This window comes from Aotus nancymaae, unplaced genomic scaffold (assembly GCF_030222135.1).
Source record: "Aotus nancymaae isolate 86718 unplaced genomic scaffold, 86718_ANA_hifiasm-v0.15.2.pri h1tg000016l, whole genome shotgun sequence".
Classification (NCBI taxonomy): domain Eukaryota; kingdom Metazoa; phylum Chordata; class Mammalia; order Primates; family Aotidae; genus Aotus; species Aotus nancymaae.
In genome coordinates this window covers 24999234-25024200 of record NW_026988428.1, presented here as the reverse complement: position 1 = coordinate 25024200, position 24967 = coordinate 24999234, and the positions used below count along the sequence as shown (strand labels likewise).

Here is a 24967-nt window from a genome sequence, read left to right as displayed (position 1 = left end):
AAATGTATGTAACTTCAGGTAAACTATGCAACAGATACAAAATCCAGGTTAAAATTTCTTGCCACAAACTTCTGTAAATCAAGTAATTCATTTACTTAGTCACTACTTTATTTAAGACTATTAGAAACAAAAAACAAACACTTAAAGATATCAACTTTCTATTTCTGTTAATTATAAGCAAAAAGCACTATTCTGCCAAGGCGGTGAACTAGCATGGGCTTCTGGCTTTTTTTGCCCCCTCAAAAAGCTATCCCTAACAACTTCAGAACCAAGAATGAAGCAACTTCTTCAGGCACATACACACCATAAGCAATTAAGTAAGACTGGAGGTTGTGTTTAACTGTTACAGGGTAACCAACAACATAGGGAGGGAATGGCCACAGCAGGCAGCATTGCAGATAGGCTGGAAGATAGCATTTCTGCAAGAAAGTTTCTTAAGTTCTACTCCTGCCTTGCAACAATCATTGCCTGCCACCTTCACCCTTCACAAGGGCCCAATGCCAGGGTTCCTGAAATAACATGAAGAGTTGATGAAAGCTGTACTGGTTCAAAGACCTCAAACATGCATTTGATGCAATCTAGGAATAATAAATTAGATAACCAAAGGAGACTGGTACCCACCCTTACAAAGCACACCATAAAATGGCCTGGATTGGCAGCAAACTTGGTCTAAGGCAACTAGTGTTCTCCTACTTAGGTTCACCCTGAGCCCTTCTCCGTGTCACAGACCTTCATTTCTCTCTAAAAATCAATCAGGGTCACTGGGATTGCCTAATGTGCCGGAGCTCAAAGGCAAAAATAACTAGACATTTCAAGAGTACAATTTCTATGAAAGAATGAAATTATCATCTGAAGCAGCATTATTAGACAGAGAATTTAAACAAGAATGCAAATATAGATGAGGAAGATTAACAACATGCAACAAGACCAAGAAATCTAAAACAGAGTTGGAATGTTAAGTAAGAAAAATACAGTAACTAAAATAAGCAACAAATAAGAGAAACAGGATAGATTCAACTGAAGATAAAGTCCATGATGTTGAAAAGTTCTACCAGAAGGCAGCATGAAAGACAGATGGAAAATAGAAAAGCTGAGATATGGATGACAAAAGTAGCAACAGCTAACAAACAGAGAAGGGGTACAATACTTAATAAATGGGAATGATAAATTTCTCAGAATTAAAGCAATATAAAAATCCTTACTCTGCTTCCTAGATGTGTTAATGAGATTTATGAATATCAAAGACAAAAGAAAATCCTAAAGGTGTCCAGTGAAAAAGAATAACCTACAAAGAAAAAGGAACCAGACTAACAGGCATTAAAAGAAACACTGAAATACAGAAAAAAAAAAAAAAAGCAGTTTTTAAGAACTTTGAATTTACTATTTCATAGCCAAACTATTATTCAGATATAAAAGCAAGATGAAAATTTTATCAGGTATACCAGGCTTTAGGTTTGCCACAGATACTCACTATATATTACTAAAAGCAACTTTTGAGGAAGTTTAAAAAAAAATCCAGGAGATTCTATTTAAGGTATAGGTGTGGTCAACTATCTTGGTAAATTTCTTGCCTTGAAGGGAAAAATAGAGGGCCAGAGAAAGCACATTTGTAAATATAGATATTGGTAAATTTAAGAAACCAATAGGGGAAAATAAACTTAGATATTAGGTTATAAGCCACTACCATATTAACAAAAACCAACACATTAACTTTGGAACCAGCAGAAGATGACTTGATCTATCCAATGGGAAGCAGAAAAGAAGGAAGAAAGACCCAAAGTAAAATAAATTAAAAAACAGAGCAAGACGGCAGCAATACATCAAAAAAATACAACTTTTAAGAAATGTAAAGTTAGACTTACTAATAATAAAGAAGCAAATATTGAGGCCGGTGCGGTGGCTCATGCCTGTAATCCCAGTACTCTGGGAGGCCTAGGCAGGTGAATCGCTTTAACACAGGAGTTCAAGACCAGCCTGGGCAACATGACGAAACCCCATCTCTACAAAAACATAAAAATTAGCCAGGCACAGTGGTGTGTGCCTGTAGTCCCAGCTACTTGGGAGTCTGAGGCAGGAGAATTGCTTGAGCCCAAGGCTGAGGCTGCAGCAAGCCATCATTGTGCCACTGCACTCCAGCCTGGATGACAAAGCAAGACACTGTATCCAAAAAAATAAAAGCAAACATTGATACTAGAGGAAAACACAAAGACGGAAAAAGACATACTAGATTAAAGGTTAAAAAAAAAAAGGCTGGGGGTGATGGCTCATGCCTGTATTGCCAGCACTTGGGAAGACCAATGTGGGAATTATCACTTGAGCCAAGCCCAAAAGTTTAAGACCAGTCTGGGCAACACAGTGAGACCCCATCTCTGCAAAAATAATAGCCAGGCATGGTGGTATGTACCTGTGAGTCCCAGCTACTTGGGAGGCAGAGGTGGGATGATCACAGTTAGCCATGATTGTGCCATCACACTCCAGTGTGGGTCACAGAGCAAGACCTTGTCAAAAAAGCTAGGGATAGTTATTGAAATATCAAATAGAAATTATAGCCATAAAAAAAAAGATAAACTACAAAGGAAGACATATATCAGTAAAATGAAACAAGAGAACAAGAAATGTTCTCACAAATATCATACACCTAATATGGCTTCAAAATATTTCAATCTACAAGTGACAGAAAAACTGTCAGGTCAAGCAAACAACGAATAAGCAGAAATACAGAGACGCTGAAGAATATAATAAGCTTGAGCTATTAATTTCAGCATGTGGATCTTCACAATCAACATTTACAAAAATAAGAGTATTAAGGCCATAAAAAACACAAATGAACAAATAAAAATCAAATGAATTAAGCATTCAATTTTAAAAACTGGAAAGAGTAACATAGAGCAAACCTAAAAAAGAAGTAACATTAATGCCAGAAACCAGACAGCAGCAATAACAAAAGACAACATGGAAAAGGAAAAGCAAAATTAGTATTTTAAGAAATTAATAAGATCAAGACAACTAGCAGAATTAAGATGCAAAACACAGATTATGAAAACCAGATTTTTAAGATTATTGTAAACTATGTACTAATCAATTTTAAAACTAGATAAGTGCATACATGTTTAAAATATAAAACTCCAAAACTGATGAGAGAACTTGAATAAATTAATAAGTTTAAAAAAAAAATTCTCCAAAACTCCCCAGGACCTCTACTTCCCGAACTCTAAAGGCCCAAAGTTAATTGTCTCAGGAAAGAAAAGTTGTTTCTTTCCTGAAACAACTTGTATTAGATAAGAATTAACTGTTCTTGGGGTAGAAATCTAAAAATTTACTCTGGCCTTTGGAGTTTGGGAAGTAGAGGTCCTGGGGAGTTTTGGAGAATTATTTTTCAAAACATACTAATTTATTCAAGTTCTCTCATTTATTTTGGAGTTTAAAACGAAAGAAAATAAAGGAAAAATAAAAAATAAAAGCAGCTCCAATTCATTTCATTAGGCAATTGTATTTCTGACTCCAAAAACCAGTTAAATATTACCACTTCCTGAAAGTTTCTTCATGCATGTACATACATGCTTGCACACAACACAAGTTTATTTCACTAAGAAGAACCATAAAATTCAATTACTCAACAATGTAACGATAACACATCATGATTCAATTTACTACAAGAATGCAAGGCTAGTTTGATATCCAAAATCAGTATTTTCAAAACAAAAACATATATTTACTATTTACTTACTATAGTGAAGGGAAAAGTTCAATAGAGCAACTTAATCGATATAGTTTAAAAAAAAAAAGGTCAGATTAAAAAAACAGTAAATAGGCACTGAATTTAAGGGAGATTTTATATTCATTCCCAATATGAATGGAAATATGACTTAACACAGTAGTGAAAGTCCTGGTGATGCTGTAAAGAAAATTATGTGGCATAATGTAATGTGGAAGAACAGAGCTAAAACTGCCATTATTTGCAGATAAAATCTTCTGATGGGGGCCAAAACAAAACGCATTACTACAATAAGTTAGCAAGGTTACTGGATACAAGAGCAACTTAAAAAAAAAAAAAAGCAACAATCCTCTGTACATCAAGAACAGCCAAACAGAAAATACAATAAAAAAGATGCTATTCACAACAGCCACACAAAATATACAGAAATTAACTTAACCAACAGATTCTATGAAGATAACTTTGAAACTAAAGACACAGAATGTGACCTGAAGAAGTATGTGGATGAGACAATATTTTTAAAATGTAATTCTGTCAATCTATAAATCCAATGTAATTCCTATCAAAGTTTTAAGGTTTTTTGCTTGTTGACAACCCTGATAAACTTAAACTGTCAAAAATGTGAATGACTGTGTTGGGGGAGAAGTGTAAAAGGATGCAACCTGCCCTGCTAAATATTAAGACATGCTATAAAGTTGTAGTAATCAAGTGTGACAATGACAAGAGACAAAAAGACCAATACAACAGAAGAATGCTGCTCAAAGACAAACACAGGTGTTTACAACTTGATAATCAAGGTAGGTGGTACACCTAAATGGGGGAAGAATGGATTGTTGAGTGAATAGTGTTATAAAAACTAGCTCATGTCATTGGAAGAGGACCCCCCACCCAAATTAAGCCAATCTAGCTCATTAAAAAAATGAAGCAGAAGAAAAGGGAACTGGAAGCTTACATATATCAAATATAAAGGTAGACTCTAGAGGGATTTAAGACCTAAATATAAAAGGTAAAACTATTCAATAGGAAACGTAGCAGGACCAGGAGGGACTTCTTAAACAGTTTCAAAAGCACAAGCCTTAGGGCAAAGTATTTTACTAAAATAAAACTTGTTTACCAGAGGACTCCATGGATAAAATTAGTAGAAATGACACATTATTTAGAATGCCTAAAAACAGATAAGGCATTAACATTTAGAATACAAAGACTTTTGCAAAGCATTAAAAAAATAACAATCCCAACAGGAAAATGGGAAAAGGGTACCAACGAGCAACCGAAAAGGTTCACAAGCATTATGAAAAAAAGCTGCTCATTAGGAATCATAAAATACAAATAAGACAAAATGAGTCTGCACCTCTTAGACTGATTTAAAAATAAAAACAAAAAGACCACAAAGCTGGATGTTACTAAATGTTGGCAGACATAAAGATAAATCCATCTTCTTGCACTGAGTATACACTATTTCTGGAAATCATGCTAGAGGTATAATACTTTAAAAAGGCTTACATACTCTATGTAAGTGGCAATCCCACTGCTGAGTACACATCTCAAAGAAATTCTTACACAGTTCCTTTACAGGACATGTACAAAGATGTCCATCACAATTCATGTTGATAAAGAAGTCCACCATAGGAAAAGCAAATAAAACAGTGAACACACACCAGAGAACTAGGCAACATTTAGAAGCTACTAACTATAATTAACATATAGATAGTAACCTGAATGGATCTTAAAATCACAAAAAACGTTTTTTAAATGTGTAAGCTGAGTAAGATATTCATGTTATTATGAATGATTTATGTCACCAGTGAAATAAAAAATCGGTATTTCTTCTAATTCTGTGCACTTCCAACAGACCTATAAACAAATCTCAGAAATACTTAAGATCAGTGTACTTCCTATAAACTTGAACCAAAATAAATAAACTTTAAAAAATCAATGTAAACAGGTGGTACTAAGCACAATTTTAAACTTCCAATAATCCTATACTGGATACTAACAGACAACAGGTTTCTACTACTGCATACCTAAATCCTAGATGGTCTTAAAAATAGATACGCCTGCAATGTTGATTGATTATAGAAAGATAAATAAGGACCACGGAAAAGGAGAACTTGTACCTTTCAATGTATCCTGTTGGTGTTTCTACCAGACCATCAAGTCTTTCTTGAAGGGCTGCAAGAATCTGAGGATTCTGCATCATCTGAACAGTTAGCTGACGTGCTTTAAAACAAAACAAAACAAAAAAAAGGGCATCGAAAGAAGGATTTTATGAAAATGTATTATGCTTTTTAAATAGGACAATCCAATCTCATGAAGTTTTCCTAACTGGCCCATAAATTGCTGGTGTATATAATGAGTAGCGATGGGCAGGACAAGTTAAAGAGAATGTATTCTAAGAAAACCCAATGTTCAGGAATAATTCAGATTCCTTATGACTTATCTCTAGTCAAGGCATTTCTCAAGGCCACTGCCACAAGTACTAAGAACAATATCCTTTCTCTTCCTAGTATCTTGTGTTTCACCCACCTTGCATTTTAGGAAGCTCAAAGCTTCATTTCAGATGCCTATCTACGGCTCTTGACAGTCCTTTGAATGCAGACAACACATATCAGAAAAGTGCAAATATACTGACAGTTTTAGGCCCAGGAGAAAGGTGAAGTTCGTGATTGAATGTTTATGTTTGATGCTTGTGTAATGTATTTCTATGTATATGAATAAAGTTAGTAGTTGAGAAAGTCATAGGTTGTAACTGAAGCCAAAACAAAATGTGGTTATCAATAGCTTTTTAAAAACATACTCAATCCAAATTTACGCCAATTTATACAAAACAAATTACATTACTAATCTTCTCTTCATCAATACAGTTATTACACAAAGTGCCATTAATTATCAATAATATTTCAATTATTAGATGATGTACAGCCAGGATAACCAATACAGATTTTAAAATATCAATATTGGTCACTGAGGATACAGTTCTGTATCTGTTAAGAAAATGTTACAAAATGAAAGCTGAAGCTATTAATACAAGTTCTGAAGTCTTTTCACAATTAACTTCCATCTGGTTTAAAAATGAAAAGCTGAGTCATCTGGTACCTTAATATTCTTGGCCCAGATCTACAGGACATAACCTAAGAAGTACAATCCCCCACCACCACTCCTTTCAAAAATTATCTGCTAAAATAAATTGTGAATATTACCTACACTTAATAAATGGCTTTTTTGCTTGAAGGAGTGGATTTTTAAAAAGACACACACTACATGTTCTCTATATATTAAACACTAAACATACTGTCATAAGCACCACATCAAACCTGGAACATTTCTAAATTCAGACAGAACTCATGGGCAGCTGTTTGACACAGCTACACCAAGTAACACCAACTGTGGAGGATGCAAAAACAATGACTTCTGACTCGCTTTATCTATACCTACCCTTCCTTTCTCTTTCTCTCTCTCACACACACACACACACACACACACACACACACACACACACACAGTTACCAGAGGTATGGACCAGTAGATAAAATGAACAATGAGCAAGAGTCCAAAAAAACAGACTGGTACTTTTAACTACCCTCTAGTAGATATGTGCCAGCAATCACTGGCTCCTGAAGTAATTTAAAGTAATACCTTTGATTTTTGTTTCTTCACCAGTTTCTTCTTCTTCTACTTCTTCAACATCATCCAAATCTTGATCAAGTTCAGACTGTTCTTTGCTATAATATCAGTATCACACCAAGGTTCAAATGTACCAATTACCAAAAAAATTATAGAAAAAATTCATTTTCAAAATTAGCATCTCTTTCAAAGACATAAAATAGGAAATTCAAAAGGTAATTCAGTTTTCTAACTTCATATGTAAACAAGTACAAACTGGAAGTTCTTAAACTTTCATTAAAGGCATCTAGTCACATGTAAAGTTTATACTTTTCAAGATATAAAAAACTGGTTTTGTAGGTTTTTGAGGGATGTGATGTCAACAAGCATGTGCATTCAACCAAATATCCATTGATTTTACTTTTCCTTCTTAGTAATAACATCCTTATTTTATATGAGATGGCAACAAACCAAGCTAAAAGTCTACATTTCCTAGCCTACCTTTAGCTAGACTATTTTGGCAGCAAGATAAAAAAGCAGAAGTACTGTATTTCTTTGAGGGAGTATCCTTAATAAGACGGTAAACAGCTGGGAAGCCTTTATCTTAATCCTTCTCCCCCTCCCACTTAGAATATGAGTATGATGGATAGAGCTCCAGCAGCCACACTGGACTGGGAGGCATCTTAGAGAATGAAAGCCACTAGCTAAAGAAAAAGGAATTAGGAAAAACAGAAGAATCCTGGACCCCTTATGGCTGTGGAGCAACTGTATCAGCCTATACTGTCTTTGGACTTACCTTTTCTTTACTTCATAGTGGATGTGAGAAAGAATAAAGACTTTGGAGCCTAATTCTTGTTTAGAACAAAGCCAAGATGATAGCACCATTGAAAGAGAAGGTAAGAAGTAGTAAGATAGCATCCTTCCCATTTCACCTTAAAAAATCACCAAAAATCTAATTCGTGAACATAGGATTGCATCTAGCATTAGAAAGGAAATTAAGGACTCCTAATCAATATAAAAGGTCATCGAACAATTCCTATATGAATATTTTAACATTTGGATTAGAAACTTAGTTACTTTTGTGTCTAAACAGCATTTGAACAATTAATTTTCCACAGAGACAAATAATGACTTAATTTTTATACAAATACAAAAAAGTTCAATTGTACTCTGCTGACATAATTTAAGTTCCTGTCAACAAAGGAAAACAATTCAGTCTTCAGAAATGATACATATTATTTCTGAAAGTCACCCAGGCTGGAGTGCAGTGGCACAATCTCGGCCCACTGCAACCTCTGCCTCCCACGCTCAAGCAATTCTTGTGCCACAGCCTCCTGAATAGCTGAGACTACAGAAGTGTGCCACTGCACCTGGCTAATTTTTGTATTTTTAGTAGAGATGGGGTTTCACCATGTTGGCCAGGTTGGTCTCGAATTCCTGGCCTCAGGTGATCCTCCCACCTCGGCCTTCCAAAGTTATAGGATTATTACAGGTGTGGGCCACCGTGCCTAGCCTATTTCTGGAAGAAGTCTGATTTAGTATAAACTTAAAAGTGTACACACATAAGGGCCACTGGTTACAGATAATTGGAGCAACTCCTCCTCCAGTGTCTTTCATCCTTTATTGAACATCTATATCCAAAGGCTTTAAAACAGTTGTCCACAAACTATGTCCACGTGGCCAAATCCAGCCCACCCTATTATCGTAAATAAAATTTTACTGGAACACAGACACACTATATTTATGTACTGTCTGCTTTCACATTACATCAGCAGAGTTGAATACAGTCATTCTTCAGAGTTTATGGTGGACCCCCAGGAAACCACCTACCAAAATCCTGGGATGTTCAAGTCCTTTATATAAAATGACATAGTAATTGCAACTAACCTATGCCCATCCTCCTGTATACTTTAAATCACCTGTAGATTACTTACAATACTATATACAATGTAAATGTTAAAGAAATAGTTATATTGGGCTGGACCAGACAAACTGGCTCATGCCTACAATCCCAACATTCTGGGAGCCAGGGCAAGAGGATTACTTGAGGCCAGGAGTTCAAGACCAGCCTGAGTAACACAGTGAGAATTCTCTATTAAAAACAAAACAAACAAACAAAAAACAGTAATAGTTGTTATATTCTATTGTTTATTTTTATTTATTATTGTGCTGTTATATTTTATTGTTTTTTTTTTCCCTAATATTTTCTATCTGCAGTTGGTAGAATTCAGATGCAAACTCATGGATGCTGAACCCACAGATACAGAGGGCCAACTGCAGTTAGAGAATCCTATTTGGCCTAGAATGCCTAAAATGTTTACTACCAAGCCTTTTACAGAGAAAGGTTTAATGACTCTGGTTTTCAAGAACAAGAATCCCCTCTGACTTCTACGCTCCCAGGGCTAACAGACATCCAAAATTAAACAATAAGGGAAGAAGGAAATCAAACTGTCATACCAATTTATTGTTTTTAAAGTTTACAATGAGAGTTTCGAGGTTAAGATGGCAAATAGTACAAACTTATCTGATCTTAATCCTTCTAAAATCTCCACTAAAATTATAATAAAGGGTTTGTTTGGTTTTTTAGCAGACTAAGGCTGAAATTAAAGAAACAAGAGCAGCAACATTTTGGAAGCTGGAAACCAGACAAGTGATAATTTCATTGAGAGAACTGAAATTTAAGTTAGCAGTGGGGAAAGCTGAGAACCAGCCCAATTACAGTCTCTAAAAGGATAAGAACTGGTGGTACCAGGTTCATTTCTAGAACTAGGGTAAAGGGTGGGGCAGGAGAAAAGGTGGCTGAAACAAGAAAGTAAAAACTGATAAGCAGCTAAATCATTAGATCTTCTCCCCTACCACAGCAGAAACACTCAGTTTCTTCTTGGGAAAGGGTAAAATTCAGAACTTGAACTGGAAGACAACAGACACGGTTAATAGCATCAAAGATATAGGACTGACTATGTACACATTAGAATGCTAAATGCAGGGACTCCTCTACATTTAGAGGAACACCGGAAGCCAGATCTTTCTTTACCCAGACACTGTTCAACGATGAATCTGACTACCCCAGAAAAAATAAACAAACATTCTACAACTGGGGGTTCTAACAAACGCCCACCCTGGTGACCCTACACTGAAATCCTAAATTAACAAGACTCCTCCCCCTCCAACACTCAAATTTTCTAATCAATTTTCCTTTCTTTAAACATCTCTGAATTGTCCCTATATCCCACCCAACCCAGTCTTAAGGAGCAACCAAGCAAGTATTGCCTTATATTTTGAGGAAAGCCTCTTAGATTGAGACTAAAACAAACAAGCGAAAGAAAATATAAGAGCAAACAGACTATACAGGTAGAAGAAACATCCAGAGAAAAGACATTACCATTGATGAAACAAGAACAGGATGCTATCAAAAAAAAAAAAAAAACAGGAAGAACAAAAGAAGTCTTGGAAACTAAAACAACAGAAATTTTAAAACCCAATACACGAGCTGAAAGATGAGTCTTCAGTTCTTCCCAGAGAGAAGAGCAAAGAGACAAAGATGAAAAATAGGACAAAAGATTATTAGAAGACCAATCCAACACACAACATCTAATAGTAGCTCCAGAAAGAGAAAACAGAAATGAGGCAATCGCAAAGTTAAATCAAGAATATCCCTGGAACTAAAAGCCACTGAATAGCTGCATGAAAGGGTCCACTGCCGAATGTGTAACATTAAGAGAAAAAAATAACGTGAAAATTTCAGAACTCTGAAGCCAGATTAGCTTCCAGAAATGTATGTACTGTAAATGTATGTATTTCTTAACTATCACACACAAATGGTTATGGTTAAGAATTGTGATGACTCCGAACTTCAACACAGCAACACTAGAAGCAAGGTGACAATGGAGCAGTGCCTTCAAAATTCTGAAGAAAAATGATTCCCATCTTACTATCCTACACCCAAACAAACTATCCACCATAGAAGCATAACTACTATCCAGCATAAAAGGTAGAATAGTCGTTTTGAGTCATGACATGTCTTAAAATAATTTAACTGCCTTGTACTCTTCCAAGAAGGTACTAACGAAATGAGAAGGCAATGTGAGATATAGCAAACAACAAACCCAAGAGGAGAAACAAGATGAAATCTCGGAAGGTAGTAAAATAGATCCAGTGACAGTCATGTCACCAAGGTTAAGCAATTCAAATCAGAAGTGTGACATAGGAGACAATCACTTTACCATTATCACTAAAAATGCCTGCTTCCACTCTTCTGGTTTTTTTTAATGCTGAAGATAGAATGCATAAGAGTGGCCCAAATTCTTATATGTACTTCTTTGTGCTGATCTTGTACTAAAGTTTCCAGCCCTCCCGGTATCATTCGCTGATGCCTACAACAGTTATGCATAATCATTTAGCATTCCCTCACTTCCAAGTGCTCTATTTTAACATGGGCTACTGTAAAATTACAGAAATACTGTGCACCTCATCCCATTCTTCCTGACTCTAGTTCTATAAAACACCCATTCACAGTAGAATCCTGCCACATGCCAACTTGCTTAAACCTATGCTTCCCAGGATGCATGACCTTGCCCAGTACTTCTCAAGAATAAGTCTAAACCCTCAGGAAAGCTGAGGCCAGACTATGACCCAGATAGTCTTTTTTCCTTGTTATCCTATCTTACAGCCTTCAACTAACAGTGTTAATGCTGCTTTACTCAGCTAACTTTGTGATCACTATTCAGATTTTCAAAATTAAACACTGATTGAGAATTTATATGTGGTAAAGCTCTAAAGGAAAGCAAAGAAAAGAATTAGCAAAAGTCAGGATAGCGCTTATATGTCTGCGAGGGAAAGGTGCAACTGAGAAGGGGCACACAAGGTTTCTAATAGTAATGTTCCATTTTTAACTTGTCTTAATATTCCTTAAGCTCTACATATAAACACATTTTATTCACACTTTGGGCATTTGGTACATTACAATGCAAGCAGTAAAATCTTTGGGAAATATATACAATAAAAATGAATTCTGCGAGTATTTATAATCTATTATCATGCTCAGCATTAGTAACTACATTTTCATAATATATAATTCATGCTACTTGCTGTTAAAACATCACAATACAAAGTGATGCCAAAAAAATCTCTGAAAAAGAACCAACTCTCTGCCACTTACTTGTCAATGTCTGCCATGTTGTAAGAACTCCAAATATCTATGGAGAGAAACATCAATGTTAAAAAAAAAGTATATGATTTACTTAAAACCAATAAAAACATATGAAGCCAAAACCCTTTATATCAATACTATGCTGAAAACTACACCAAGAAATGTCTGTTTCCTTTAAAATACTATCAGTGTTAAGAAGAAAACTCATGGAACATGCAAATTCTTCCTTACCAGTACCAAAAATAATTTTTCATAGGATATTATCTAAAATAAGAAAAGTTACCATTAAGCTTTTAGAATCTGTTGTGTAAAGATTGTAATAGCACCATTGGTTAAAAAAAATCCAACATTTGCTAGAATCATAGGAAAGGAACAGTACAAAAGGGCCTTCATTCATATTCTTTTAACAATCAAAAAGGTCAATTTCTGCTTAAATTTTTTGGCTATGTAGCATCTTAAAACAAAATCCATTTCATATTTAGCAATATTCATTTTTATAATCTGATGCCTACTGTACTCACTATGCCTCTTGGTTATCTTTTTAAAAAAGACTTCATCCCTGGATCAAATATCAACCGTTTAGACTATTTCAAAAGCTCTGGGTCCCAATCTTAATGTCAGGTAAGCCTTCCTTAACTCTTCAAATGTATATGTACCTCATGTTAGATAACTGCTAACCACCAACCTCCAACTCCTCCTAGATATGCTGCAGACATTGTCAAGACTTGTGGTTACCAGACCTGAATACGTTTACTGTTAGGACTGAACAGAGCATATCCTAAGTTCCTTCTCACTAAGAGATTAGTATGAACCTGGAGAATACTGCTTTTAGGAAAAAAAATCTTACTCAGCAGATGAGTTATATTCAGGCAGAAAAAAAAAGGCAGAATGCCACAGGTAATCTACAGATTACATAAAAACTAAAGCAAGTTTAGATAGAATCCACATTAATATCTAGTTTATCTTAGCCAGGCACCGTGGTAGGAGACTGTAGTTCCAGCTGCACAAGAGGCAGGAAGATCACTTGAGCACAGGAGTTCAAAGCCTGCCTGGAAATATAAGACCCTATCTCTAAAAAAAATAAATAAATACATGCATAAATAAATAGAATCAAGTTAGCTGGTAAAAATTAAAATCATAGTACATATTTAACCCACAAAATCCTACAAGATGTGTTTGCTTTCATAGCAACATATCTAATATACCTATGAACAAAGAGTTTTTAAAAATGGAAAAGATCCTGATTTCAGCAGTTAAGTGCTAATATTTTGGGAAAACATTATTATTGATTTATTGATTATAAAGAAAATATTTCTTCCTAATGTGTCTAACTCTATAAATATTTTCTATTTGTTATAAATTATTCCTAATAGTACTGATGAATTTTTCTAGTGATGCTGGGTAATGAGTCAGCATTTACAAAATGTTTAACAATTATAAATACTAATAAAAAATAAGAAAAATATTGAATCTCTGACATCAAAAAAATGCAAGTAGGATACCAGTTTGTCTATTGCATCATCAATAATTTCCTTTTAATACAGGGAAATGTGTGCATATGCATCCTTATTTCTGGCTATTGTTGCTGTATCTTTCTGGAGAGCAATCTGACAATAGGAATATCAAAAGTCGTAAACATGTCCATCTCAGCCAGGCACCATGGCTCACACCTGCAATCCCAGCACTTTGAGAGGCCGAGGCAGAAGGATCACTTGAGGCCAGGCGTTCAAGACAAGCCTTGGCAACACAGTGAGACTCTGTCTCTTAAAAAACTAAAAAAAAATTAAAAAAATAAAATATGTCCACTTTCAGACTTACTCACTTATGAGATCTACCATAAAAAAATTACAAAGAATCTTATGCCTTTGCTTTCCATGTTCACCTAGAAGGTTCTTCCACAGCTCTGAACAAGTCCTGCACATCATTTGGCTCTCAGTTCAAAGTTTCACTCCTCAGAAATGCTTTCTCCAACCTATACATTCTGGTTAAGTAAGATTTATTGGTACACACACTCCTATAAAGGTTTCTTTCTCTCCAACATAAGATGTCAGTCTATAATTATAAATTAGTGTGACCTATGGTCTGTCCCAACTGATAAGATTCATGATTACAGGAATTAAATCTGATCTTGCCAATTATAGCATTGTATTCTTTGGGGTAATACACAAAGCTTATTATAAACTTAGTACTATCATGGAATATGCATAAAATGGAATGTTTTGCAGTCACAAATGAAACAGACCTGAGTTGCTATGAAAGAACACCAAAACAAGACATAGGATGTAGGCCAAAATCCCATTTGGATATGAAATATATATATATATATATATAAAATGTCACTCATATATGTACATACTTTAATGTAAATAAAATTCTTCTGAAAACATACACCAAAAACCTAACAGGAGTAACCTAATGAGAAAGAAGGGACTGGGAGTAATGAGAACTTATTTTCCATTCACCATGTGCAGATTAAACATAGGAGTATGTTCTGAGAAACGTGTCTTTAGATGATTTTGTTGTTGTTCAAACATCAGAGTGTACTTACACAAACCTAGATGGTATAGCCTACCAGGCACCTAGACTATGATATGGATTATTGCTCCCAGGCTACAAACCTATATAGCATGTGACTGTACTGAATACTGTAGGCAACTTTAATATGATGGCTAAGTAGTTATGTATATGAACACAGAAAAGATACAATAAAAACAAGGTTTCGCGCTTTCCCGTTTAATAAAAAAAGGTATTATAATCTTATGGAATCATTATCACATATGCACATGGTCCGTCTTTGACTGGACCAAAGTTTTCCAATACACAGATTTATACAATAATTTCCAATACAAATTTATTCTGAAATTTGCTGGGTTTAATATATAGTGTCTAGTAAACCCAGCAATTGTCAAAAATAGAAGCAAAAAAACCCCAAAACTTCCAAATTTAAATTTTATAACTTTTTATTTTTTTGAGACAGAGTCTTGCTCTGTCGCCTAGGCTGGAGTACAGTGGTGTGATCTCGGCTCACTGCAACCTCCACCTCCCAGGTTCAAGTGACTCTCCTGCCTCAGCTTCCCCAGTAGCTGGGACTACAGGCGCATGTCATCACGCTCAACTAATTTTTTGTATTTTTAGTAGAGATGGGGTTTCACTATGTTAGTCAGGATGGTCTCAAACTCCTGATCTCAAGTGATTCGCCTGCCTCGGCCTCCCCAAGTGCTAGGATAACAGATGTGAGCCACCACACCTGGCCCTTTTATAACATTTTAATGTGTTCGCAGAAGAATGGCTATACTGCTAACCTCAATGTCCATTTGCAGTATTGTATTTATAGTTTAAACTCTTAAAATGAAACTTCATCTTTGTAGAGGATCCAAGACAGATAATTTAGAGAACATTAACAGGAGGCATTTACTCCTACAGAGAAGGCTGCTCTAACCTGCCCATTATGGATAAATTATACCTCTTGGTTGTAAGACAGATCTAATTTTCTAGTCAGTTGTAGTCAGATCATTTGGGCTGACATCAACTTTGTAGCAATCTACAAATTCAGGCAAACAACTTCTGACTCTATTTCATCATCTATATGAAGCAGAAAAACACCTGAGGAAGTGGGACCCAAAAATCTGCATTCTCAACCAGAAACTCAGTTTCTGAGAGGTGGTTCTCAGAGAGTTAGATCACACTGAGAACACAAGTTTAAGTGAATACCCGTATTAATTTTTTATTGCAGTTCAATTAAATAAAATCAGTGAGAATCTTATTTGTTAGACAATAAATTGCATTCCAAGTTCTCTGTGAAATGCTTTCATTCCTGAGAGCAACAAACTAGATTACGTAGATCAATTCTACCGGTGAAAAATATGGGCAAGCACAGTGCTCACACTTGTAATCCTAGTACCTTCAAGGCCAAGGTGGGCGAATTGCCTGAGCTTAGGAGTTCGAGACCAGCTTGGGCAACATGGTGAAACCCAGTCTCTACTAAAATACAAAATATTAGCTGTGCGTGGTGGCGTACACCTGTAGTCCCAGCTACTTGGGAGGCTGAGGCAGAATTGCTTGAACCCAGGAAGCAGAGGTTGCAGTGAATCGAGATCATGCCACTGCGCTCCAGCCTGGGTGACAGTAAGACCCTATCTCACACACACAAAAAAAAGAATTAAAAGTACAGACTTTTTTTAAACAAAAACATTTTGTTAAAATCTTAAAAGTACTGAAATGCTAACAAGATAGTAAGGAATTACCAGTCCAAAACTGAGGGTAAAACAGGAAGCAGAAGGTACTTTTGCACTGAGGTCAATTGCCAATTATAAGCAATGTGAACTTTGGTTTTAACCAAAGTTAAAATCCTGGGCCTGTCCAAGGTGGGTATCTTTACAGTAACCCTCCCAAATTAAGCAGGAACTCCAAGGTGCTATATTCCTCAAGAATAAATTCATTCTCTTGGACAAAGAGCCCAAATTTTCCTCATCTGTATTGCCCTCCAAACCCCAAGCTATATCTGTCCCTGGTATATTCAGACACTTGCATATCCAAATATAAATGAAAGCTTCTTTCTAGACCTCAAAAAATTCATACAAGTAATGTTCACAGCCAACAGGAGAAACAGAAAAGAATACAACAGAAACCAATCCTACACAAAGACTTAAATATTGTCCAACAGACTATAAACAAATATATATCTATAGACAAAGTAAGCTGAGTTGTCTTTGATCTCAGCATGAAAATACACTATCTGCAAGGAAGCCACTGATCTAATAAGGACTTTATACAAGTTCTAAGAGCAGGAGAATAGGACAGAATATTTGAAGAAATTAACATCCAAGACTTTTCCGTAAGTGATGAAACACACCAATCCACAGATTCAGGTAGCCCTACAAATTAAAACCATAAAATAAAGAATCCATATATATGTATTTATCCAGCTAAGGATTTTTTATATGTATAAAAATCACAGGTATTATATATATAAATTATATATATTAAAAATAAGTATAATTTATATATATATATATCAGTAAAAAGGCAAGATAGCAAAAACAAATTCACCTCAAAAGCACACACAGAAAAGGAAGATTAACTTCAAAGGCAGAAAAGACTGACAGCTAAGTCTTCTCTTCAGTAAGACACCAAAAGACAACAGAATATGTTGAAAAGAACTAACAATCCTAGAATACTATCCCCAAAGAAAACATTTCGTAAGAATGAAGGTGAGGCCCTATGTGGTGGCTCACACCTATAGTCTCAGCACTTTGAAAGGCTAGGGCAGGAGAATCACTTGAGGCCAGGAGTTCAAGACCAGCCTGGGCAACATAGATCATCTCTACAAAAAAATTAAAATGCTTGCTGTAGGTAGACCTAGCTACTCGGGAGACTGAGGCCAGGAGTTTGAAGTTACAGAGGCTATGATTGTACCACCACACTTCAACCTATCTCCTTAAAAAAAAAAATCTGTAACATAAAGATAGTTTCAGAATAAAACACTAACCAAAGTTAGTATCACTGTATTAATATCAGGAAAAAAAAGATTTCAAGGAAAAACATCACTGAGATAAAGAGGTCACTTTATAATAAAAGGTTCACATATATATGGTGTGTTATAAGATCTCAAAAGACATAATTGACCCTAAAAACATATTTGAAGGCTATCTTTTTTTTTTTTTTTTTGAGACAGGGTCTTGCTCTGTTGCCCAGGCTACAGTGCAGTGGCATCATCACAGCTCACTGCAGCCTTGACCTCATAGGCTCAAGTGATTCTCTCACCTCAGCCTCCTGAGTAGCTGGGACTACAGGTGTGCACCACCACACTCAGCTAATTGTTTTAATTCTTTTTAAAAGACAGAGTGTCTCAATATGTTGCCTAGCTGGTCTGCAACTCCTGAGCTCATGCAATCCTCCCGCCTTGGCCTCCCAAAGTGCTGGGATTACAGGTGAGAGCCACCACACCTGATCTCCTGAATGCAAATCTTCCTTACTAAAACAAACTAAAAACAAAATCTTCCACTGAAGATGGGAGACGACCGACTGAACTGATTGGATATATAGAGCAGACATAAGGCTAAGAAACCGTTACCCAACTACAGCCACATAACATTTCAGTCAACACAGCATTGCATGTACAACGGTGATCCCACAAGATTATAATGGAGCTGAAACATTCCTATTGCCTAGTAATGTCACAGCTCAAATCGTTATTAATGTTTGTGTTGATGGTAGTATAAACAAACCTACTGCACAGTCACATAAAAGTATGGCACATACAATCATGTACAGTACGTAAGACTTGACAAGGACAATAAACAACTTACTGGCTTATGTATTTACTATACTATGTTTTTTGTCATTAGGGTCCACTCCAACTCATTAAAAAAAAAGTTAAAACTGCCTAACACAGCAACATGCTAGACCGGTTTGTAGCCTAGGAACAACAGGCTATGCCATATAGCCTAGCTGTGTAGTAGGCTGTACCATCTAGGTTTGTGCAAGTACATTTCTACGACATTCACAAAAGGATGAAATGGCCTCATGATGCATTTCTCAGAACATATCCCCATCATTAACCAGGCATAACTGTATATATAAACAAATTATATGTTGGAAGAAGACTTCATGACCATTAACTGCTACACGGCTTTTCCCTAGAGCACACTGGGATACAAGGTGGAGTGCTTCTGAATTCTATGCTGCTAAAGCTTATCTGTCCCCTCCAAAACTCATGTTGAAATTTGATCCCCTATGTGATAGCACTGAGGTGGGGTCTTTAAGAAGGGATTGGATCATGAGGGCTCTTCCCTCACAAAGGAATTAATCCATTCACAGATTAATGTATTTCTTTATAAATTACCCAGTTTCCCACCAGGGTAACTGGAGATCTGAGCTACTATGTTAGCATGCTCAGCCCCCTCCCTATGTGATACCCTGCGCTGCCTTGGGAACCTTCAGAGTCCCCACAAGCAAGGTTCTCTCCACATGTAGCCCTTCGATCTTGGATTTCTCAGCCTCTATAACTAAGAAATAAATTCTTTTTAATAAATTACCCAGTTTCAGGTACTCTCAACAACGGAAAATGGACTAATATGCTGATTTATAGCAGAACAGTGTAAGTCAACATTCTTTCAAAGCCAGGATAAAAATTATCTCATCTTAAGTTATCACTGCTCATGTACGTAATCATGGATGGGTTATTACCATTCTGTACCTATTTCCTTGTTAAAATGTTGATGCTATCTGTCTCTAAGTACATTAAATGAACTAATAATACACACAGAATTTTAAATAATGTCTGAATAATCACTCAGTAAGTGCTATTACATTATTTACCCATTATGCTCTTCTGTACCCTCTTTAGAAAATAGTACCAAGACCAAAATTGCAACTCTAGACAGGTGTGGTGGCTCATACCTGTCAACTCAGCACTTTGGAAGGACAAGGCAAGAAGACTGCTTGAGGTCAGGCATTTAAGACCAACCAGCCAGGGCCACACGGCAAGAGCCTGTCTCCACAAGTAAAAAATATATATAAAACCCTGTTTCCCAATAAAAATCAAAACGTACAAAACTTCTGAATAAGTAAAAATGTATACAAATATTTAGGAAGTAAAAGGCAGAGTTGGTAACCAAAGGTATAGAAGCCACTTTCTATGGCAAGTCTAGTAATATACTCTAATGTTCTGCAGTCATTGTGTTAAAGGACTTAAGTATGGATAGGTGTAAAGCAACAACTCTCTCCTTCTAACCTCTACACTGCCCAAAAACTTAGATGAAATTAGCTTGAAACGGAACTTAAAGTCATCAATCATAACAGGTTCCTTTGTGTAAACGTTGTTATTACTCTATGCCCCCCTTTACCCTTTTCTTCCTTCACAGCACTCATCACAATTTAACATTTCATATCTAAGCAACCAATTTACCTCTTTTGCTCATGATATCTGACACATGTCCATACAGGTGCTAGATAGTTACCCAAAGAATAAACTAAGAACACAAGTGATTATGGATTTGATTAAACTTGAAGATCTGGAATACACTGATCATTAATATGTTGATATTGATGAGGATTCATTTGCTCTAATCCTGTTTTAAATTTACAACCAAGAGTGAATAAAATACTGTATTTGACATCTTCAGACCTTTGAAGTCCAACAGATATTTCTTCTTTAGCCACTTCTCCTACAAAAAGACCCTTTGTCTTGAACATATTTTGAGAAATTTAGAGCCAACAGGGCCAAGGCTGAATAAAGTGAGGGATGGCATTTTGGACTACATTAGTTATGGTACAGGTATTCTTTTCAAAAATCTCATTAAAGGCCAAGTGCAGTCATTTGCCACATTCAGTATTAGCTTTATAATTCCATAAATTAATGGGCCTAATATAAAAATAGGTACTTTGTAGTAGATAAAATTTAGATTTTCAAATTGGTAGAGTGAAAACTTTTAAATTTCTATTTATTAAATAAACAATGTTGACCTGGAAGAAGAATCTATTAGTCAAGGTTTTATGACAGATGTCCAAGTCCACCTACCAAGGTTTAGTTCCACATATTCTCCAAAGGACAGTATTCTTAGAACTATAGTTTAGGTTTAGGCCATTTATTTAAACTCGGGCAACTTCAAACAAGCTTGAAACACGAGAGTCCCTTGAAGGTAACTGTAAAATTCACTTATTTCTCGTTGATTTTTACATGATATCCTACACGTGAAAGGTTTTCCCCTTATTCAATCAAAGGTAATGTGTATTATCTCCAAACTAAGAATAGGAGTATTAATTTAAACGAACCAAAAAAAAAAAAGAGGACCCAGATATTCCTTTCCAAAGATGTTTTGAATCCACCTATTTTCAAAAAGCCAAATTTCATTTTACAGCTCTTCTGAAACCAGGCAAGCAGTGTAAATTTTAAAATGCAGCTGTGAGATTCCTAAAATATAGCAGTGAGATTTTAAAATGTAGTTTGTTAAAATGTAGTTGTTTCAGAACTAACTTATCAACCAGTGACCGTCTAAAACAGGGGCTCCTTGAGGACATCCTGTGCCTGGTTCATCCGTTTTGTACTTCAAAGTCCAGCCTTCCCAGATAGGACCTCAGTCGCAGCCTTCCTACACTGCCATCCCCGAGATTTTAGGGGAGTGAGGTTCATTGACAAGGTTGAAGGCTACAAACTTGGCTAAGTTTATATTCATTCCATCCATCTTAAAAAGAAAACAGTTAAGTATCTTATTCTAGTCACTTCAATAAAGGAACTAATTTCTAAGAAAGCCAAGAACAATTAAAGCTATAAAGGACCAAACTCTTTATTTTCATCCAAGAACCGTTTGCAGGGGTGGTTCCATATTCGGCTTCCCTGGGCCATGCTAGAACTGTCTTAGGCCACACGTAAAATAAACTAACTAGCTGATGAGCTTTAAAAAAAAAAAAAAGAAAGAAAGAAAGAAAAAGAATGCTTCAAGGCTTAGCTCCTTTCAGAAAAAAAAGAAAGAAAGAAAATTGAAAAAAAAATAAAACCCTCATGTTTTAAGAAAACTTATGAATTTGTGTTAGGCCACAGTTAAAGCCGTCCTGGGCCGCGGTTGGACAAGCTTGGTTTAGGAGTTTAAATCGATTAGGATCAATACTCCCCAAAGAAAAAGCCCTGATGAAGACACTCATCTAAGTGTACTTAGGATACACAATAACAAGCTTTTGTTACTAACAGTTAACATAAGCGCTATACACGCGTTAACTTTTTAAAGCACTAGCAGTGGAGGCCCTTCTTCATCATCAGCTAACATTCACACTCTCCTCGGGTACCAATAAAAAGATCAAGACCAAAGAGAATCAGGGAAGAGTTTGAAACCCAGGGACAGGGCTTACTAGCTTATCATTTTCACATTCCACTGTCTCTGCAACTTTCAAAGTAAGGATAGCCCGAGGGCAAGGGTCTCCAACCAGGCCCAGCCGGCGGCTACGAAGCCCATTCCCACGTGTGGAATGGAAGCCGCCGGGGGTTTCCCCTCCCCTCGTGGCCGCCCCGAGTGGGCGGAGAGCCTGGGAGCTTCGCAGCCTCACCCGCCCCCTCCCCGCCTCGGGGCCTTGTCCCTCCGCAGCCCCTCCCTCCCGTCGGAATTCGCAGCCTCCGCCGTCTTTTCATCTCCCAGGGGCCTCCCTCCCAGTATTATATTTTAGGGAAAAGCAGGGGGGCGTCGAAGAGGCTGCCAGCTCTGCACGCTGCCCGGCCAGTAAGCCGGGGGCCTCCTGATCCCTCGCGGCGCGGCCCACTCTCAGAGCACCCAGGCGTCGCCGCGGCCTCGCTCCGGTCCATGCGGAGAAGACGGTGGGACTCACAGAACCTCAGGCCGCGCCGACCCCCACGTCGCCTCAGCCGTCCGGGACAAAAGCGCTGATCGGCCCCGGGGCGGCGGAGTCGGGACTCCGAGGTTCACTCCGACCTCACTGGACGACCCCAGAGGCCTCAGGCGGCCAGCGGCCCCGACTCCAGGCTCCCAGTCCCTCCATCCCTCCGGCCCTCCCATTTGCACAGGCCGCCCAGCCAACTCCACGTTCCCCCACCCTTCCAGGCCCCTATCCGTTACCGGCTGCTAGTATGGGGAGCCAGGCGGCCGGAGCTGCGCAGGCAGTGACTCAGGGCGGCAGCGGCGGCGGGAGGAGCAGGAGGCGGCGGGAGGAGCAGGAGGCGGCGCCGCGCGCATATGGCGCTAAAAAAGACCCAACAGCCCGCCGCTTGCGCTCATATACAATTAGCGTCAGCACGTAGGGCCCTCTCACCGCCCTCCCACTGGCCTCGTCGTCTCCCAGCAACTCGAGCGAGGGGCGGGTCCAGGCCGGGTTGCCTGGCAACTGAACTGTCCTTCTGCCTGGGCGACCTCCATACCCCAGCCGAGGGCTCCTGCCGCCCCGAGGCTCAGGCGCAGCGTTTGGGCTCCTCTAGTTCCCCCCGGTGTCTAACCTCCTCTGCTAAGCATCCCACCGCCTCATTTCTACTCGTTGAGCCGGAAAGGAAATCTGATTCCCATCAGTTGTGGGGAAGGCCTGACCCGCGTGCCGGCGCCCGGCCTGGCCCACCCCCTTCGGTGTTCTGCCGCGAGCGCGGACGGCGGGCGCCAGTTGCCTGGTTCCTCGCTCGCCGCAGCTAAGGCGCCGGGCGCTCCTTGTCAAGGCCTAATTCCAGCAACACGCCGGCCTCCGGTAACCATTTTACCTCCCTGCCTAAGAAAAACAGTTCTTTCCTCTGGCCTGCTTCGGCGGCCGCTTCTGCCGGTTTTTGCTTCTCCTGTGTCAGCAGGTCTCCGCGCCTAGAGGGTGCTCGTCATCCCTACCCCCACCCCCACATCCTTTTACCTGACACTCAGTCTCCTCAGTTCCGCTTATTTGTGCGTTCTCTGGATGTGTTATAATGAGGACACTCAGTATGTCCGTTGTTTCATCTTTCTGAAAAAGTAAATCCCATTAAATCCTCTGGTTTGTGAAACCTCATAGCTAATTTTCAAGTGATGATGAATTGACTAACTCAAAAAGTTGTTCTCAAAGTGTGGTCTGAGGGTCCCCAGACCCTTTCAAGGGGAAGGCCAAAACTATTTCCATGTTAATGTCAAGACTGCCTTTTGCATTCTCATTCTCTCACAAGTGTACAGTGGGGTTTTCCGGAGGCTACATGACATGTGATAAGGAAACAGACTGAAAATAGAAGCAGATAGGAGAATCCAGTCATCTGCGGTTAAACCAGATGTTAAAGAGATTTGCAAAAACTCAATTTAGGGGCAAGATGGGTAGTTAGTTTTCATATAAAAATTATCTTAACATTTGATTGCTTTATTGTTTTTAAATGAAATACTCAAAATTTCTCAGGTTTTTGTTGTTTTTATTTTTTTGTTTTTGTTTTTGGTGTTTTTTTGTTTTGTTTTGTTTTTTTGAGACAGAGTTTCAGTCTCGTTGCCCAGGCTGAAGCGCAATGGCGCGATCTCGGCTCACTGCAACCTCCGCCTCTTGGGTTCAAGCGATTCTCTTACCTCAGCCTCCCAAGTAGCTGGGATTACGGGCGCCCCTCACCACGGTGAAAATACAAATTTTTAATACAAAAATGTATTGGGCTGGTCTTGAACTGCTGACCTCAGGTGATCCACCTGCCTTGACCTCCCAAAGTGCTGGGATTACAGGCATGAGCCAACGCTCCCAGCCAATTTCTCAGTTTTAATTTCTAACATAAATATCAGTATCAATAATCCACATAAATGTTCTTTGGGGTCAGGATTACAGGTGTGAGCCACTGCGCCCGGCCAATTTCTCAATTTTAATTTCTAACATAAATATCAGTATTAATAATGCACATTAAAGTTCTTTGGGGTCTTCAATTTTTAAAGGAGTGTAAAGGAATCCTAAGACCAAAAAGTTTAAGAACCTCTAAATCTTGCATTTTTTAACTTCAAACTGCCTAGAATCCTCTATTTTAATCCACACATTTAGCGACTGTATCTTACATTTTAGTGGGGGACAGTGTTTTCTTTGGCCCT

The 24967-nt window shown here is 37.8% G+C and overlaps 1 protein-coding gene across 5 annotated transcripts in view; it reads right to left on the bottom strand.

The window, feature by feature from the left end:
• Positions 1-23423, bottom strand: part of NAP1L1 (nucleosome assembly protein 1 like 1) — a 35346-nt gene extending 11923 nt beyond the window's left edge. For 3 of the 5 annotated variants that reach the window (XM_021665967.2, XM_021665963.2, XM_021665968.2), the window contains exons 1-3: positions 12477-12513; positions 7352-7437; positions 5833-5935 (exon numbers count right to left, since the gene is read on the bottom strand). In XM_021665967.2, the coding sequence (XP_021521642.1) occupies positions 5833-5935; positions 7352-7437; positions 12477-12493 (206 nt within the window). In that variant the 5' untranslated portion in view covers positions 12494-12513. Of the gene's footprint in view, positions 1-5832; positions 5936-7351; positions 7438-12476; positions 12514-23032; positions 23050-23406 lie in introns of those variants that run through there. The other 2 variants (XM_021665964.2, XM_021665966.2) reach the window with 2 other exon arrangements.
• Positions 23424-24967: the final 1544 nt, after the last annotated feature.